Below are 18,872 nucleotides of genomic sequence, written 5' to 3'. Positions count from 1 at the left end.
ACACACACACACACACACACACACACACACACACACACACACACACACACACACACACACACACACACACACACACACACACACACACACACACTCTCTCTCTCTCTCTCTCTCTTTCTCTCTCTCTCTCTCTCTCTCTCTCTCTCTCACACACACACACACACACACCAGATATTAGCTCTTTACTGCTGCTCTTTCAGGCGTGTCTCAGACAAGCTTTCATGTTACTCTTATCAAGCTCACTGTTCATCCTCTTTTTTCTGTTTCCTCTGAGAGAATGAGTGTGTATGTCAATTAAGTGTGTGTGTGTGTGTGTGTACACGCTTGCATGCACACTTGGGTGAGTTTCACTTCATCCAAAGTATTAGTGTCAGTATGGCCCAGGTCTTTTCTTCCTAGATTGAAGGAGGGAGAGAGAAAGAGGGTCTCAGGAGACAGAAGCTATTCCGGTTATAGAAAGAGTGAAAATCTAAACAACTCACTATATCGCATATGTAGAAACAAAGATCGCACTTGGCCACTGCCACCATCACTGTGTTTCTCAAATCTTGGAAGAAGAAAAACAGTGTGAATACTCAAAAATGTTTAGTGTATTGCTGGTTTTCACAGCAGTAGTGAGTTACGTTATGTTTAGATGTGTACCGGTCCGGGTAGCAGTACTGGTGATGTGCAAAGTTGTGTCTTGTTTCTTTTGTGTAGCATGTTAAATAAACTATTATCTAAATAAAGTTAACCGAAGAGTAAAGTCTTAACACATCAAATGAATCCCTTTAAAATGATGATTTTGGCCTGTCCCACCTCAGAGATCTTGCAAAACCAGCAATGCAAGTTTGAGAGGTGGCGCCCCGACCAATCTTCCGAGAATCACGACTTGCTTTACAGCACGACGTCACGTACATCAACAACATATGAAGCGGCCTCTATGGAAGACACTAGCACGCATTTCTGACGTGAATCAGGGCAGAGTTGATGAAGAAAGCGTGGTCGGAAGAGTCAAGGAAAAGAAAGCGAGAGTGGTATTTACGACAGTAACGTTAAACACAAATACTCCACAGCGACTCTAGGGGTCGCTGTTTGACAAAAACGGAAACTGCATAGTATGCCTTTAATATTTAGTTTGACAACCTTGAGGTTGAAGATCAACATATAGTGGAACAGAACACGTGTCTTGAAGCAAATTTTTAAAAGTGAACTGTTTTCTTAAAAACATGACATGTTTTTCAATTAAAATATCAAAAAATATAATATATTAAGACTTGTTTTCAGAGTGTAAGTTTTTAATACAAGTAAAAAGTATAATATGCTCATATTAAAGGGGCTATTTGTAGAATTCAGAAACCCATGTTTTTAGTGACACAGGTGGCCGTTAAGTGAACTGCAGCTAGCAACATATTGCTCGCGCTCGCACTCGTGCACACATAACGTACAAGAGACTGAGCGTGATTCAACACCCTAAAATACTCACGACAAAGTTCTTTTTCATTCTTAGCTTAGAAGAAAAAAGAAGTTGGAAACACATTTGCAGCGGTATGAACGAACATCCAGATGCCGTCTACGCTGCTGAGAGCGACGTTTAGATGTGTAATATGTAAATATGTGGTGCACGCTTTCATAGGACAGAAGAGAGGCTCTCGGGAGCGCGCGTAAACGTCACATCCTTTTGATTTTCCTGGCAAAAAAACATCACATAAAAGTCAGTCTCTTTCATAAACAACCTAGGAAGTTGGGGAAGGTCTCGTTTCAATACGAGCTGTTCACACATTGGTGATAAAAAAGTGATTAATACATGACAATTCTTTCATATAGCCCCTTTAAAGATAATTTATCTGAAACAAGTCTTAATATCTCATGCAGTGTTGCTGCTCAAGTAAATGTATCTTGTTTATTAGATATTTTATGTTATGTTGTCTGACAGTGAATTTCTTGGATTTTATTATAAAAAAGGTGATTTTGTTACAAAAACTCACATCTTTTAGAGATGAATTTAGAGGTGAGCCACTTTGAAGGGGATGAATTTAGAGATGCATTTAGAGATGCATAGAGAAGTTGCATCTTGAAATTCAAAGCCCTTTAAAGGGGTGTTTGATTATGATTTCCCCTTTCTAACTTTAGTTAGTGTGTAATGTTGCTGTTTGAGCATAAACAACATCTGCAAAGTTACAATGCTCAAAGTTCAAAGGACTACAACAAAACGCTGGAAGGGACTACATGACATTCCTTCCGGATTAGTGACATCACTAGAATTTACATAAACCCCGCCCCCGGGAACACGCAGTCCATGTTGAGAAGAGGAAGAGCTGTTGTAGTCGAGCACATTTGTGAGTCTGCTCAAGCTGTCGCATTCGTCTTTTCAAATGCAATACAGTACGTAACACAAATGCAATAGCATGTCACACTGTAGACAACAGTTCCCACACGAGCGATTTTCTAGATTATCATGACAGAATATGCTAATCAGAGACTTGAAGATAGTTAACTCCACATCAGCAACATAAATTCATCAACTAACCATTCAGAAGCGTCCTGTTGCATTCTACATGTTGTCACTTCTTCTTGAGTCTCTCCATCATTGTCCGACTCCAGTTTAAACATAAAAGGCAGAACAGTTTCTGACATTTCAGTGCTTGTCTGCGTGAGGTAATCAGAGCTGCTAACACGCAAGCTCTTGAAGCTCCGCCCTCTGTGCCGGGAGCAGCAGCTCATTTGCATTTAAAGGGACACACACGGAAACAATGCGTTTTTTACTGACCCTCAAAAAGGGACAACTTTAACATGGTGTAAAAAATTATCTGTGGGGTATTTTGAGCTAAAACTTGACATACACACTCTAGGGACAACAGAGATTTACTTTACATATTGTAAAAAGGGGCATTATACCACCCCTTTAAAGCACCGTTGCTAAATGTTAAAGCTAAATAGACTCTCTGGACGAGCTAGTCAACTACTCCCATCCTTATAGTTTGGATCTTTTGTGGAAGAAAGAGAGAGAGAGATATAGGCAATGAGACACTAATGTAAATTGATAGCTAAATTGCAGATACTCAGGGTCGTAATGAGGACTGCAGTGGAGATGAGATCACAGATGTGTCTCTGCAAGGTCGTTTAAGGGTTACAGAGGATAGGGCACTTTTTTAACAGATGTACATGAGTGACCTCTGCACACTCCAGGTTAACACAGCACCGCTCACCTGCCTGTCCTGACCGCGGCCCTGTTAGGATCTGCCAGATGAACGCACTGGAGACTATGTGAGGATTTACACAACTCTTTTAAGTTTGCGTCAGTCCCTGCTTGTAAATACAGTTAACATAGCTTTACATAGTGGCTTGTTTTATGTGGTTTTTAGGGGCTGTTTACACAATATTGTGTGTTTTTTTTACTTTACTAACTAAAAATGGAAAACTTTTTTATGCGTTTTGGCCATTTAGTAACACGACAATGGCGTATCAGGAAAACGTCCTGAAAACGCAAACTTTTAAAAACTGGTTTCATAGTGCAAGTTTTTGTCAAGTCTTCTTTAAACTACAAAAACAGGAATTTGTGGTGACTATCAGGCCTTGTCCACACGGACACGTGTATTTTTATAACCGTGACTTTTTTTACGCGGTTCGGCCGTTCGTCCACACGGAAACGCAGTATCAGGTCACTGAAAGCGAACATTTTTGAAAACCCCTGCCAGGGTGAGGATTTTTAGAAACGCCGGTTGCAGTGTTGTCGTGTAGACGGTAAAACCGGGGTTTTTACCTTGCGACGTCAGAGTGTGCGCCGTTATCCGCGGCTTCTGATTGGCCAACGTGGCTTTACGATTAGGGTTATATCGCCGCCTGCTAGTGTGGCATGCTCTTGACAGCGCTTGATAGTGTGTTTTTGCGTTTTCATGTAGTCGTAAACCGAGCATGTGTGGACGGGATTTTTTTTTAAACGCAGGAGGAAAAACTCTGGTTATAAAAATACCCGTGTCCATGTGGACTAGGCCTCAGTCTATAGGCATGTAGTGTTTCTTTACAAAGTGACATCGCCAACTACTGCCCTGGCAGCAGAATACAGCGTTTTTAGTCATTTTCGAGGATCCGTGTGAACGAGAATTGTTTTGACAAGGTTGTCGTCTGTACACGAAAAACGTAAATCTTGTTTGTTTTTTTGTCATTAACTCTAGATGAAACCCAATTAAAGGAATGCTTTAGGTTAAAAACAAATTAAGCTCTATTGGCAACATCTGTGGCTGTCAATTACACATTTTTACATTTTTCTTTGTTTTTACAAACTGAGTGAGGGACAATTTATTCTGCAGTAATGCAGCTAATGGAAGTCTAAGGGTTAAATACAGCAGAGAGTTTAAAAGTAGAAATGTGATGACAAATTAGCCTTTAAAGTTGTAAATTGTCCTTTTAAAGTGAGACTACTGTTCTTGGCGGATTAACTTAAATAAATCCAATGTAGGGAGTTTTGATCCATTAAAAAGTATACTTAACAGTTAAATGTTTTTGAAAGAAGTATCTTATGCTCACCAAGGCTGCTTTTAATATTGTGAAATATTATTATAATTGTATACAACTTCTATTGTAATATATTTTGAAATGTAATTTATTCCCGTGATGTCAAAGATGAATTTTCAGCACTTACTCCAGTCTTCAGTGTCACATGATCCTTCAAAAATCATTCTAATATGCTGATTTGATGTTTAAGAAACATTTCTTATTATTATTATCAATGCTGAAAACAGATGTGCTGCTTCATATTTTTGTGGAAACCGTGACATTTGTTTTTTTCAGGATTCTTTGATGAATATAAAGTTCAAAAGAGCAGCATTTATTTGAAATATGAATCTTTTGAAACTTGTTACATTCTAACATTATAAATGTCTTTTGATCAATTTCATACATCCTTCCTTACTAAATAAAAGTATTAATTTCTTTCAACGAAAAAAAATCCGACTGATGTAATAGAAAACCTTTCAAAATGTTCAATTTAAAAATATATATATATCTTTTTTTTGCTGTAAATTCATCTAATTTGATTCTATTGCTTAGTTTTTCCTTTGTATTTCATTTCCATTGTATTCAACAATTTTGTTTAGACTCTGATCCAGATTCATCTATGGCTGGTTTTATCTCCTGCTCTCCCACGAGTCCCAGATATACTTAATGGAGCCTCTAATTATCTCTTCTCATCCATGTTCCCATGTCTACACAACATACGCTCTCTCCCCAGCTTGGATCTTTTGTTTCTTTCTGTTTGTCTCTCTGTACTCTGTCCTCTCTTGTGAGCTCGTAACTTGTTTCTCTTCTTTCCAAAAATTTCCCAACACTCCCCACCTATCAGTAGGTGTATCCCTGCTGAGTGTGATGAGGGGTGGGACTGTCCTACACAGTTATAGTGTGGAAACACACACACACACACACACACACACGTCCTGTCTTCATAGCTTACTCTTCATAATCCTGTCTCAGCATGAGGGAGATCAGCTACCGCAACTGCAGGAGGATGAGAGAGAAAGAGCAGCAAAGGAGAAAGAGTGACAGGAGAAGGAAAGATGGACCACGGGAGGGGAAAAAGAGGGGTGAGATGTCGTGCACTGCAAAAAAATCTTTTTATTAATCAGTTGTGCTGTTTTGATTTACAGTAAACATATCTAATCATGCAAAGTAATCTAATATTTAAAGCTAAAGTATTTTAAGCATATATTTCATTAGATTTATGCGCAAGATAAGACAAAAGTTGCCAGTGGGGTAAGACAAAAACACTTAATTCAAGATTGATTCTCTGAAAGTCTTACGCAGGTTTGCTTCTCGGGGACATTTCCCGGGTAAAAAAAGTTTCGATATTTTTACTGGAAAACACTTCTGAAATGCTGATTGAGAAAATGATTTTTTTTTGTAGTGTGCAAGTGCTGCGATTAAGCTGTGGAGAATGAGCGGCGTGTGTTTGTGTGTGTGAAGGAAAGAGTAAAGGCGTGGGATATCTGAGCTCTGGCGTAAAGCTGAACTGAAAACTGCAAGCCGTCTAAAGCATGTTAAATTTGACCTTGTTTCCAGAGAACTGTGGAAACTTTCTATCACAAGCTCTGCGTTTCGCTGAGACATTCTGCCGTTTTGCACTATAAGTTTGTTCCCATGCAGGGAAAAGTTACATCCCAGAGAGATTTTTCTTGCATTAATGGAGTTCTGTTTTATTTACACGTCTCTTCTGCTCAACTGCATTTATTTGATCAAAAACACAGTAAAAACAGTAATATTGTGAAATATTATTACAATTTAAAATAACTTTTTTTCTATGTTAATATATTTTAAAATGTAGTTCATTCCTTTGATCAAAGCTGAATTTTCAGCATTTACTCCAGTCTTCATTGTCACATGATCCTTCAGAAATCATTCTAATATGCTGATTTGATGCTTTCTTATTATTATCAATGTTGAAAACAGTTGCTCTGCTTCATATTCCTGTGGAAATCATGATGCATTGTTTCAAGATTCTTTAATGAATACTAATAAAAAGTTTAAAAACAGCATTTTCTCTTTTGATTAATGCTTGATTAATTAAAAGTATATATATATATATATATTTTTTTTAATCTTACTGACCCCAAACGTTTGAACGGCAGTGAAATGTATCAACTGACATTTTCTCTGAACTACCATAGGTTAAAAAGGTTCAAATGAGATGATCATTGATATTTATGAGATAATATACAGTTAAGATGATTATTGAAGCAAAATAAAAACAATAAGAGACAGTTTTACAAATAAATAAGTAAAAACAAGGGCATCAAATACTGATCTGAATGGAAATTATTGTATTAGCTCACTTGTAGAAACCGTAAAGAAACAGAACAGAATTATACACTGAAGTCTGTCATTATTCAGAAATATTTGACCAATGAGAATCAAGTTTCTATAGAGCGATGTCATAAAGTAAGAGTATAGAGCTATAAAAAGAAATGTTTGAGTTCATATTGAGATCTCTGACTTGGCTATCTTTTGGCAAATTTGAGCTAATTTGAAAAAGCTTCTTGATATCTCTTCTGGAACTCTAGATGAGACAAGCGACTAATGTCTTCTGTCAGGAGAAAATCTGAGAGCCGTCTCTGAGAAACTGTAGAGCAATATGAGAGATCTCATTTGTGATTATATTTTTTTCATGTGTTTTGTTTTCTGACATTTTCTGGAAAGCGCAATTGTTCATGCAGACATTAAGATATTTCTTCCGATTATGGTATGAATAGGGTCGTGCGTCCCAGCGGACGGGGCTTTTTTTCTTATCACGTTGAGTTTCACATTGCAACATCGGATTTGGCTCATCCACCCATTTATAATTATTTCATAAATCTTTCTCCATCCATAAACTGTTTTTTTTTTGCTTTATTTCTTTAAAAGTTTATGTATTTTTCTTCCTTCGACAAAGGATTTATTTATCTGTAACTGTTGGCTTTCTATCGAACGTCCCAGTGGATAGTGCTGTGTTTTATATCACATTTTGTGTCTTATTGCAACATCAGTTTTGTTTTCAGATTCAGATTTCTTCCTCCACTGCTGGACAAGTTTAACAGTCGCTGCTTCGTCCCAATGGGTTTGTTTTTAATAAAAATCTGAAGTGTCTTTTCTGGTATCTTTCCAGCTAAGTCTTCTGGAAGAGAGATGCGGTTATGTGATGGTTAACGGTGACAGCTTAGAATGAGTCGGTTAGTTGTCGGTTCTTATACTGTACGTTTATTATACTCACTAAGGCTGCAAAAATACAGAAAAAACTGTAATATTGAGAAATATTATTACAATTTCAAATAACTATTGTAATGTGCTTTAAAATGTACTTTATTCCTGTAATCAAAGCTGAATTTTCACCATCATTACTCCAGTCTTCAGTGTCACATGATCCTTCAGAAATCATTCTAATAAAAAATAAAAAAAACATCTCTTATTATTATCAATGTTGAAAACAGTTGTGCATCTTAACATTTGTGTGATACATGTTTGATGAATAGAAAGTGTGTGAAGGCTTTGTGTAATATAACAGATGCTCCTCCATGCAAGTGTTAATGAGTGTTAATGTTGTTCTGTGCCGTGTCATATGAGCGTCTGGGCTTCATTCAGCTTCTTTTCACAGTGTTCTGCTTTATAATATGTGTGTGTGATGGTGTGTGTGCGTGCTCCGTTGGACAGATGTACATTTTAACCTTGAAGGAGAAAGAGAGAGGGGTGGTCGGTGATAAAACTCCATCAGAAAATGCTGATTTGAGCAAAAGCATTCATGCACAACTGCAACCTTGTGCAGCTTTACATTCACACACACACACGCATACACACACACTGATGTCTTGGTGATGTTAGACTCTTACATTAGCCTTGTGTCAGGCATTTTTCCAAAGCTATTATTTCATTAAAAGTAGCCTATATATTTTTGTTCCTACTAGTTCCCTAGACAAACTTTGATGTTCAACTAAAGAAGGATGGTTTTTTTTTAAGAATTGGTCATTGAAAATTTCATTTTGATTGATAATAATAATCTTTTCTTTAGTTGGCTGTTGCTGTCTTTGTGATTCACTGACATTTGTTACATCAAATAAAACAATCGCATTGCATTTAGAAAAAACACTACTTCTATTTAGCATAGATGCGTTAAATCAATCAAAAGCTAATAAATGACAATAAAAACATTTAAAATGTTACAAAAGATCTCTATTTCAAATAAATGCTGTTCTTTTGAACTTTCTATTCATCAAAGGATCCTGATAGAATGGATCCCAGTTTCCGCAAAAAAATAGGGCAGCGCGACAATTTTTCCTGAGCAGGGATCATGTGACACTGAAGACTGGAGTAATGATGCTGAAAATGTAAAATTTGATATGTTTCATAATATTACTGTTTTTGAATAAATAAATGCAGCCTTGTTCAGCATAAGAGACTTCTTAAAAAAGAAAACTTGTGCTTGATCAGTGTGTTTCAGATTATAAACTTTAACGTCTGGATCCCCCAATTTTGATTATAAGTTCACATGCTTGATAAGTTAAAGTTTTGAAAGGGAGAGACAGCTCTTTTCCCTTAATATTTGCAGAAAGAGGTCTGATCTTGTTGTAGACAGACAGTCAGTTTCATCTCTTGGGCCTTGTTTCTGTGGAAGAAGGAAGAGAGAGCGGAACGAGGGACGGAAATACTATTTCTAATAAAAGACTTCCAGGACTATCAAAGCGAGTAGAAAGAGCGTTGGGCCGAGAGAGGAAAAGACAATCTTTCATGTGAGCTGTCACCGTTATCAGTGTGTGCGTGCGTGCCTTTGTGTTTATACTCGGATTTACTGATCAAGCAGAAATCAACTCCATGATGAACATGAAACGCCTCTTATTCTTTCTTCTTTTGGACATTTGTCCCCAATACTTCCACTTTGGGTTGCTGATAGTTTAGTGATTTATAAAAAAGAAACTCCTGATATACAGTGCCTGTCGTCTGGGATTGATGGGTAGTGCACATGCTCTGGTAAGTTTGAGTCTGGTTGGGGTCTTTTCCAGTCACATGTACACTGGAAAAGAGAAAATAACCATATCCTTTCCTCAGATATTCTAACAAAGTCAAGCATTTTTCTTACTTAATGCACTTATTGGGATACTCAAACTAAATATTTTGGTATTGCCACAGAGCAGTGTTATTTTACTATTTTTTATATATTATTGTAGTATTTATTAATACATTGAATTAGCTATTTTTCTTTTTAGTTAAATTTGAATGATTTTGTTGTCCTTTTGTTTTTTTGAAGATTTCTTTAATTTATATATATTTCATATATTTTATTTTTAGTAATTTCAACTTAAACTAGGCTATACGTTAGTTGACAAGGAAATATTTGTAATTTTTGTTAATTACAAGTTTTTTTAGTTTAAGCTTCTAATCTAATACTTATTTTATTTCAGCTTTATTTCAATTCATTTTAATAGTTTTAGTTTTCAAGTTTGGCATGAAACAGAAGTTGCGTTCATCTTTTCTTCCCCATTGTGACGTATATCCGAGTGAAACAATGGGCGGGACTTGATTTTGTCCATGGAGAATTGATTGGACCGTTGTGGTTTGCTATTGGTGGATCTCATGTGAGTGACAGGTTGCCCCGCCCTCACGCCAGTAAACGTGACATGTCGCTGCGAGAGGAAGGGGAAGTTATTTTGATTAAAGGCACATGAATTCTAAAAAAATAATGATGTGTACGGAAGTAGTGGTAGATTCCTGGTGAATTATTAGTTGCCGAGGCAGCAGATTGGCTGTTATTGATGAGTGAAGCTGATTGGATGGACTCAGAATGAGGTTTTTCACTGTGCTGTCTGTGAGCAGGAGTATAGGGTTTCTGTTAACAGAGCAATCAGACCCGAGTCTCTCTTGGACATGTAAAGGTTTCCTCTCGTACTCCAGAGTCCACGCGAGTGGAATTACAACGTGCAGGCATGTGATAAGAAGTCAAACATAAGAAGTGTGTGCTTCTGTACATGTGCATTAATTGTACAAGGATTATTATGTGTTTTAGTCAAGAGGTGTAAGTGTGTATTAAAGATTTGGAGTGTATGTTTGTGTATGCGGAAGTGTGTGTGTCTGTGTGTGAGTGTGTGTGTCAGAAGCATCTGGAGACAAGAAGGTGTGATTTCACTGGATGTGACAGAATGAAGTATTGCTCTGAAAAGAGAGAGAGAAGGAGAAAACCACAGATGGAGCCACGCTCAGTTAAACAGTGAACAGTCGGCTATTCCATGTTGTTTTCAGTCCAAAACTGTAACTTAAGTCCTTTATTTCATGAGGATTCTATTTACAATATTTCACCTCAAAATCTAAGGAAATAAATGACTAAATATTTTACATAAAAAATGTAAACCTAATATTAGTACCATTTAGATTATTGTGCATTATAATGAATTATAAGTATATATAAAATATACAGTATGTAGTATATATTGTATTACATGGTATTTGTCTTTAAATAATATATATATATATATATATATATATATATATATATATATATATATATATAATATGTGCGATTTTAATAATATATTATTTTTTAGAAGAATATATTTATAATTTAAAGATACATAAAATACATATTATTTAATGTTATATATTACATACATATTGTACATCTTTAAATAATATAAAACATAATTATATATTGTGATATTTGATATGAAATATATATCTTTAAATTATAAATAACATATTCTAAACTATTATACACAATTTAAATTTTAAAAATAATAAATATATATGCAGTATTATAAAATTACACCACAATAAAAATATTGTTAGTAATGAGTCTTATAAGAATTACTTTTGAGAATAATAAGAATTACAATAAAAGAAAATTACGTGAATAAAACAAACTCTGTAGCAGCATTATTGTTATTATTGTGTGTGTGTGTGTGTGTGTGTGTGTGTGTGTGTGTGTGTGTGTGTAAACTGTGATTATTATTTGCTGCACTAAATGTACTGTATTTTTATAACTGCTCATAGTTATAACATGGCTCACAATATTGGGCTTGTTTCTCATTGCTAGATGGATTACTTTACCGTGGTAAACTGCTGGAAGATGAGCCCCATTAATCTCTTTCGTTTCTCACTTTCCTTCTTCCCACTCTTCTATATGCTTCTCTCCATCCTCCCGTATGCGTCTGTCTCTCAACACGTTTCTCTGCATTTTTAGCCGTCATGCCTTCTTTCTCTCTTTCTTCCTTCTTCCCTCCTCTTTCCTCTCTCCCTTCTCTTTTCTTTCTCCAGTAATATCTCTTTCTTCTCCCCATGTCACCTCAGTCAATCTGACCTCCACCCCAAGGAAAGCTTTATTGCACATAGTTTGCTCCTTTCTGAAGTTCTCAGTCATGTTTAATGTAAGCTTTTGTCTCAGATGTTTCTCATGAATTCCTTAGGATAATGAGGTTTTTCGTGACATTAGATATATTTAAATCAGCATAAATCAAAGCAGAAGCATCTCGTTGCTGTCTACAAGAAACGACTGAGATATTAAAGGGGAAAAAAGCGTGCTTTTTTTGTCCTATGGGGAAACCTGCTTTTCTTTTCTTTTCCACTCACTCTCTGTCTGTTTTTTCCATCTGTAGCGTCAGCTCCGAAGGTGAAGCCCATGGATTCTCAGTGGCTCCTGGAAGGTAAAAAGTTGACACTCAAGTGTGAAGCCGTGGGCAACCCGAGCCCCTCCTTCAACTGGTACAAAGATGGCAGCCAGCTCCGCAAGAGGAAAGACGTCAAAATCAAATCCAATAAGTAAGACTCATCAAACACGCACAGATGCACAAGCAAACACACCACTCATACGTTGGCAGAACTATTCTTGGCATCAGAGGTATTAAAAATACATCTCCCATCAACTCGAGCAGAAGATTGTCCCAGTTTGTAAATAGACTCAGAGATTTTCAGAAGGGAGAGAGATGCAGACAGGAGCAGTTCACTCAAAATGAAAACTCTTTCATCATTTACTCGCTCTTATGTTGTTCCAAACCTGCATGATTTTGTTTCTTTATGAAATTATGATGAATATTCACACTGCCCTTTTTCAAATAATGAAAGCATAGTGACAGAATGCTGCCGAGCTCTAAATTAGTCCAAATAACTTGCGCGCTATAATCCAAATCTCCCGCAATCATATAATAGCTTTGTGTGAGAAATAGACAGAAATGTATCCCTCCTTATTTGCACTTTCGCATATTGTCGGCACATTGCAGTTGGGTATTAAAGGTGCAGTGATTTCTTAGAATCATTGATGAACACTGTTGAAATTTTAAATCAACCCAAACAAACACACCCCTCGCTTCATTGCTCTGCCCCCAAAATTCACAAACACACAATGCAAGAGTGGATGCCTCTCTATCATAGCAGAAGCGAAGCAAATTAAAGCAAAGATGATGAACGAACGAATTAACATACAGTACACAAGAGTAAATACGGAGCAGAAATAACACAACCTCGGCGTCCGTTTCCAGGCCGTCCCACTTAAGTGCTGAAAAGCTTTTCTAATAATAACGCGGGTCCTATAAAGCTGATCATAGCCTTTCTTTTTCCAGTGATATTCCTCTGACCTTTTCTCTTTTGTAATGTCTCTCAGTCATCTCTCTTTCTACAGTCTTTCTTCAAATCTCCCTCTTGCTCACTCTCTCTCCTCCCCCATCATGAGTGGACACACCCCCTACTGCTGATTAGCTCACTCTCTCCTCCCCCATCATGAGTGGACACGCCCCCTACTGCTGATTGGCTCACTCTCTCTCTCCTCTGCCATCATGAGTGGACACACCCCCTACTGCTGATTGGCTCTCTCTCTCCTCCCCCATCATGAGTGGACACGCCCCCTACTGCTGATTGGCTCACTCTCTCTCTCCTCCCCCATCATGAGTGGACACACCCCCTACTGCTGATTAGCTCACTCTCTCCTCCCCCATCATGAGTGGACACGCCCCCTACTGCTGATTGGCTCACTCTCTCTCTCCTCTGCCATCATGAGTGGACACACCCCCTACTGCTGATTGGCTCTCTCTCTCCTCCGCCATCTTTAGTGGACACGCCCCCTACTGCTGTTTGACTCTCTCTCTCTCTCTCTCTCTCTCTCTCTCTCCTCCCCCATCATGAGTGGACACGCCCCCTACTGCTGATTGGCTCACTCTCTCTCTCTCCTCCCCCATCATGAGTGGACACGTCCCCTACTGCTGATTAGCTCACTCTCTCTCTCCTCCCCCATCATGAGTGGACACGCCCCCTACTGCTGATTGACTCTCTCTTTCTCTCCTCCCCCATCATGAGTGGACACGCCCCCTACTGCTGATTGGCTCACTCTCTCTCTCCTCCCCCATCATGTGGACACGCCCCCTCCCATGTAGATAGCCTACATGTTCATTTTTCTTACGAAAAAATACATCTCACATAATTCTGTAAACATACAGAGAGCCCTATCAGCTGGTATTATTAAAGGTTAAAAAAATAAAATAAAATAAAATATAATGCGGTTTTCATTATAATAACAATTATGTAATGACACAATTAAAAATATAATAAATATGTAATATAGTGCACATATTTAGCAAAATGCTTTCCTGAGGTAAATGTAACGTTCTGTGACATAATTGTTGTCCTTTAGTTTTATTGACCTCTTTCCGTGGCTGAAAAACACTGATTGATCGATATTATGTAGGCATATATACCTTTCGGTAAGTTGTAGGGGAGCGCGGGGCACAACGTAACACGGGGCTAGTTGTAACACACTTGTTTTAAATACTTCCACACATGCTCGGATGACGAAACTTAGTGTATTTACTAGTTGCCATATCAAAAAAATTGCGCCAAAATTATTATTTTTTTGGAAGATATCCATAGACATTTATTAAACCATAGCAAAAGTACATTTCTTACTTAAGTTAATTTTTCATCTCTATTTTTTGTGTTTATTTAAAATTAGACAAATCTGATATTATTTTAATCTCCAATATGTTATTTAACAGTTGAGATAGCTCTTTAATGCTTCGCTAACTAGCAGAAGACACTAGCCAGGTTTAAATCATAGACAGTATATAAACTGGACACAGCGACCCCATTGGATTCAACGGAGGCAAGTGAAGTCAATTAGAAGCACTAACTTCCTGATGGTCGAGCGTACTGCGCAGACTCACACTGAGCTTGACGACGTAGATGTGACGTGAGCAACCCGTCTGTCTTCTAGTAGCTGTGCCGAGAGAAATCTGAATCATTCCCTTCTGAAACTTGCAGAGACGGAGAGTGTGAGTAGGAGGTGTCCATGAGCTGGAGCAGGAGAAACTTTTGCTAAGTATTCTGATTAATTACTTTGCCATTTTGCCTCCACGTCCCCCCGATTGCGCGCGAGCTTCTCCTCCTGTCCATACGGTAATCTCTCTACTGTGCGACAGAGAGTCGCGTGGTTATGACGCAATCGTTAGCCTATTTTTACAAAAACTGCTTCTACGGGGCCATAACGTAAGATACAAGGTAATGGAGCCTTTTATACATTTTCGTGTTTCTTTAGAAATAAATAATGGACAAATGGAGTCTTTAAACGCCTCAGATGTAAAGTTATTCGCTGTCAAAGTGACGCCAAAATGAATGGGAGTCAATGGGATGCTAACAGCAGGTGATGGTCTGATAGCCAATGTCGGCGCCCGGGGAAGCTTCAACATAATATGAAACGCTGCCCCCCTGGTTTAAATCCCAGTTGTGCAGGCGGGACATGTTGTAACACTGCGTTACAATGAGCCCCTATTAGAAATATGCTATTATATTCTATACTTTTATTAATTTTATTGAGAAAACATGAGAAAAAGGTGAATAAAGACTGAGAGTCAATGTTCAGAAATTACTAATTATTTATTTGTTTTGAACTATGCTGTATAGCTGTGTTTTCCTGTGTTCGTAGTCAAAACTCAAAAATGAGTTTATATTTAATTATTAAAAAATGCCATTATTTTATATGAAAAAGTTAATAATTGTATTTTATTTAGAAAATATTTTAGTTTGTCGTGTATATTTTTTTTATTAGATCAGATAACATTTTAAGCTGTCATATATATCATGTTACAATGTGCCCCTCACATGTTACAATGTACCCCACCTATGGGGCATGTTGTCACATTTCACTTCCATTCTTTCGGGGTATATCAAGAAAAAAGTATATACTGTATTAATAAAACAAAACCACATAATTGTACTAGACATGTGGGAAATTAATGTGGGAAAAAATAAATACTCTGAACCATAAGTAGATTTACACAAACAAATAAAGTCAAAAAGCGTTACTTTGTGCCCCGCTCTCCCCTACTGTATCTTTAAATAAAAAGTAACAGATTTACGTGAACTGATGCGCTACAGCAAACTGTCACGTCACATTTACAAGTGCCAAAACGGTATTTATTGTCAAAATTCGTAATAAAATGGACAGAATCTGAGAGCTGATCATTTTTTTTCATATCAAAAGTAACCTGCTCTGTCTAGTCTGTCGGTGTCAGTGTCCTCTTTGCTCCACGATTTTTCTCTGCGTGAGAAAATGGATGTGTGGCGCTGAATGCGTAGAGTTTCGACGGCATAAATCGACGGCAGCGTTCCTCCTTCCGCCATGCTTCTTCTCCATGTGAGGACTGTTTACATTAGACTAGAGTGCGCACTGCGCCGCATGCACACAGTGCTTCATGTGGGGATTGTTCACATCAGAGTGCGCTCGTGTTTTGCGCAGCATATACGCAGTGGTTTTTTTAAGCGGTTGATGGAAAATAAGCTAATGCGCGTTCTAAAAATCTAAATTCGGATCTATTATTTTTTACGGTATTTTGAAGTGCCCGCGATAACAATATCGTGCATATTCATTACCGCGATTTTATCGCATTACCGAATACCGGCATTTTGACATTGACGAGCACTGTTAGACCGCTGAGGCAGGCCAGCCTAAAAATAACTAGGCTGTAAAGAAAGTAACTTTTTAAACTTTGTTATCCTAACACAACAAATAGCTGTGCATAATGGAGAGAAAAAAATAATAATAGTAATACGTACAGACCCCAAAGTTTAGTTTACTCATCTGTTCACAATATTGTGTGCAGGTGTAGGTTGTAATATTAGGTTTATGTTGAATAAAGAAAGTCATACAGGTTCGGAATGACATGATGTTGAGTAAATGATGGCAGAGTTAGAATTTTTGGGTCAGAATGAGTGACAGATTCTTCTCTGCTGAATTTCAGCAGCACCAGGTTTTGATCTACCATCTCAAGGAAGCTCCATCTGGTAATTGTGGGTAATTTCCCTTCCTTGCTTTCCTCTCGCGATGGGACCGTGGGATGCCTGCGTTTCAGAGGGGAGAGTGTGTGGGCCCAAACACGCAATGTTTCCCTCATAGGCGTCTGTGGGTGGAGAATGGAATAAAAGAAAAAAACATATGACTAAGTTTATATACACTTGGGGTCTAGATAAACTATTCTTCAGTGAGAATTGCATAATCATGCAAATGCCTTAATATATGGGAAAGTGTTTTTGCTGAGCTGTGCATGTTGCTGTAACATTGCATCAATGTCATTTAGCCATTCGTAACACAAATCAATATTGTACGAGTAGCTGTATATTCAGTCCGGATGTCAGCGTCAGTCCGCATGTAGCCGTTCAATATCCTGGGACCGCAGGGCGGGAAACATACGGGAGAATTCAGGGCATTCCGTAACACGTCGGTCCTCCTCTGTTCTCTGACAAAAAGTGCTGAGGTGCACGTTTCCACAGAAAGCAGATCACTCTAACAGGATTGCCTGTTCACTGGCCCCTTGTGTAATTTTGCAAATGTGTGTGTGCTGAAGCTGCAGATCCACAGTCACAGAGACATGCTTGCATCCATACACACACACTTACTCCAATGAACTGTGAGTGAAAGAGCTGACAGCGTGGACAGGGATGGTTTAATAATGATGGAGGTAAAGTAAGGACAGAAGATGATACACGCAGCTGCCATTTTCTGTGCGTTCTGCTCCAGAATGCGATCCTTCAAGAGCTTTACTCCTCTAATGAGCCGTCCACATGCTGATCTGAGGAGAAGGGCTGAGAGACGATACGAGGATCACAGTGACACCACTAGAGACCCCACGCACGATGTGATGAAGCCAAGCAGGACAGATTCCTGGACCGACATCCTTTGTTGGTCCTGGAACAACATTCCTATCAAAAAGTCCGGCCTAAACCTGATCCTAGCCTGAATTTGGTGTGGGATATTCCTACTCTGTATCTCTGAGTTCCAACCATAAAAGCTTTATTGCTTAATTGTGATGTTCCTTATTTGAAAGTTGCTTTGGGTAAAATCATCTGCTAAATGGATGAATATGAATGTACACTACACTAAAGTACACTACATGTATACATAAAGGTTTCAAATGGGGTTTTCACAGTGATACAGTACCGGTTTTGGTTTCCCAAAGAACCTTTCAGTCAACAGTTCTTAAAATCATTTTTTTCTCAGTGTCAAAAACATTTTAGTAATCTAAAGAACCTTCTTTGCAATGGAAAGATTCAATGGATGTTAAAGGTTCTTCGTGGAAATTAAGATGCCATTAAAGAACATTTATGTTTATGAGTGTCCCGCTAAGATTTTTTTTAAATGATGTCTCTTATGCTCACAAAGGCTGCGTTTATTTGACAAAAAATACAGTGAACATTTATTTTTAAGAAAATATCCTTTAAATTTAGTCAATATTTCATCATGACATTTCATTAATAATTCATTTTGTCCAAAATGTCTGATTTTAGTTGATGAGAAAGTATAAAGTTACAGAATTTTAGTATGCTTTCGATGTGTTTTAGTACGTTTTTAAGAAAAGAGCACATTCACAACATGATTGACACATTTTGTGAAATATTATTACAATTTAAAATAACTTTCTATTATAAATACATGTTAAAATGTAATTTATTCCTGTAATGCAAAGCTGAATTTTCAGCATGCTTACTCCAATCTTCAGTGTCACATGATCCTTCAGAAATCATTCTAATTTGATGCTCAAGAAAAAAAAATCTTATTATCAGTGTTAATAACAATTTTTGCTGCTTAATATATTTGTGGAAACTACAATGCTTTTTTTTTCAAGATTCTTTTATAAATCTTTATTAGCATCTATAGTTCCATGATGAACCTTAAACACCACAAAAGATCTTTTTTGAAAAGTTCTTCAGATTATTACAAAGTTCTTCACACTAAGAAAAAATTACTGCTTTAATAACTGTTCCATGAAAGGTTCTTTGGGGAACCAAAAAATGGCTCTTTAATGGCATTGCTGTGAGAAGAAAAACCCCTTCTGGAAGCTTTATTTTTAAGAGACAATCTTCTGTAACATATAAATGTCTTTACTGTCACTTTTATTTTATTAACTTTT

At 37.5% G+C, this 18,872-nt stretch overlaps 1 protein-coding gene across 3 annotated transcripts in view; it reads left to right on the top strand.

The window, feature by feature from the left end:
* Nucleotides 1-18,872, top strand: part of nrg2b (neuregulin 2b) — a gene marked incomplete at its 5' end in the record, with an annotated part of 73,169 nt that overhangs the window by 17,259 nt on the left and 37,038 nt on the right. For 2 of the 3 annotated variants that reach the window (XM_084430113.1, XM_084430112.1), the window contains one exon: nucleotides 12,081-12,243. In XM_084430113.1, coding sequence (XP_084286239.1) covers nucleotides 12,081-12,243 — 163 coding nt within the window. Of the gene's footprint in view, nucleotides 1-5,449; nucleotides 5,559-12,080; nucleotides 12,244-18,872 lie in introns of those variants that run through there. The other variant, XM_084430114.1, reaches the window with a different exon arrangement.

The sequence above is a fragment of the Rutilus rutilus genome (genome assembly GCF_951802725.1).
Source record: "Rutilus rutilus genome assembly, chromosome: 14".
NCBI lineage: Eukaryota > Metazoa > Chordata > Actinopteri > Cypriniformes > Leuciscidae > Rutilus > Rutilus rutilus.
Note: the sequence above shows the minus strand (reverse complement) of the source record. Positions and strands in the feature narration are given on the sequence as shown.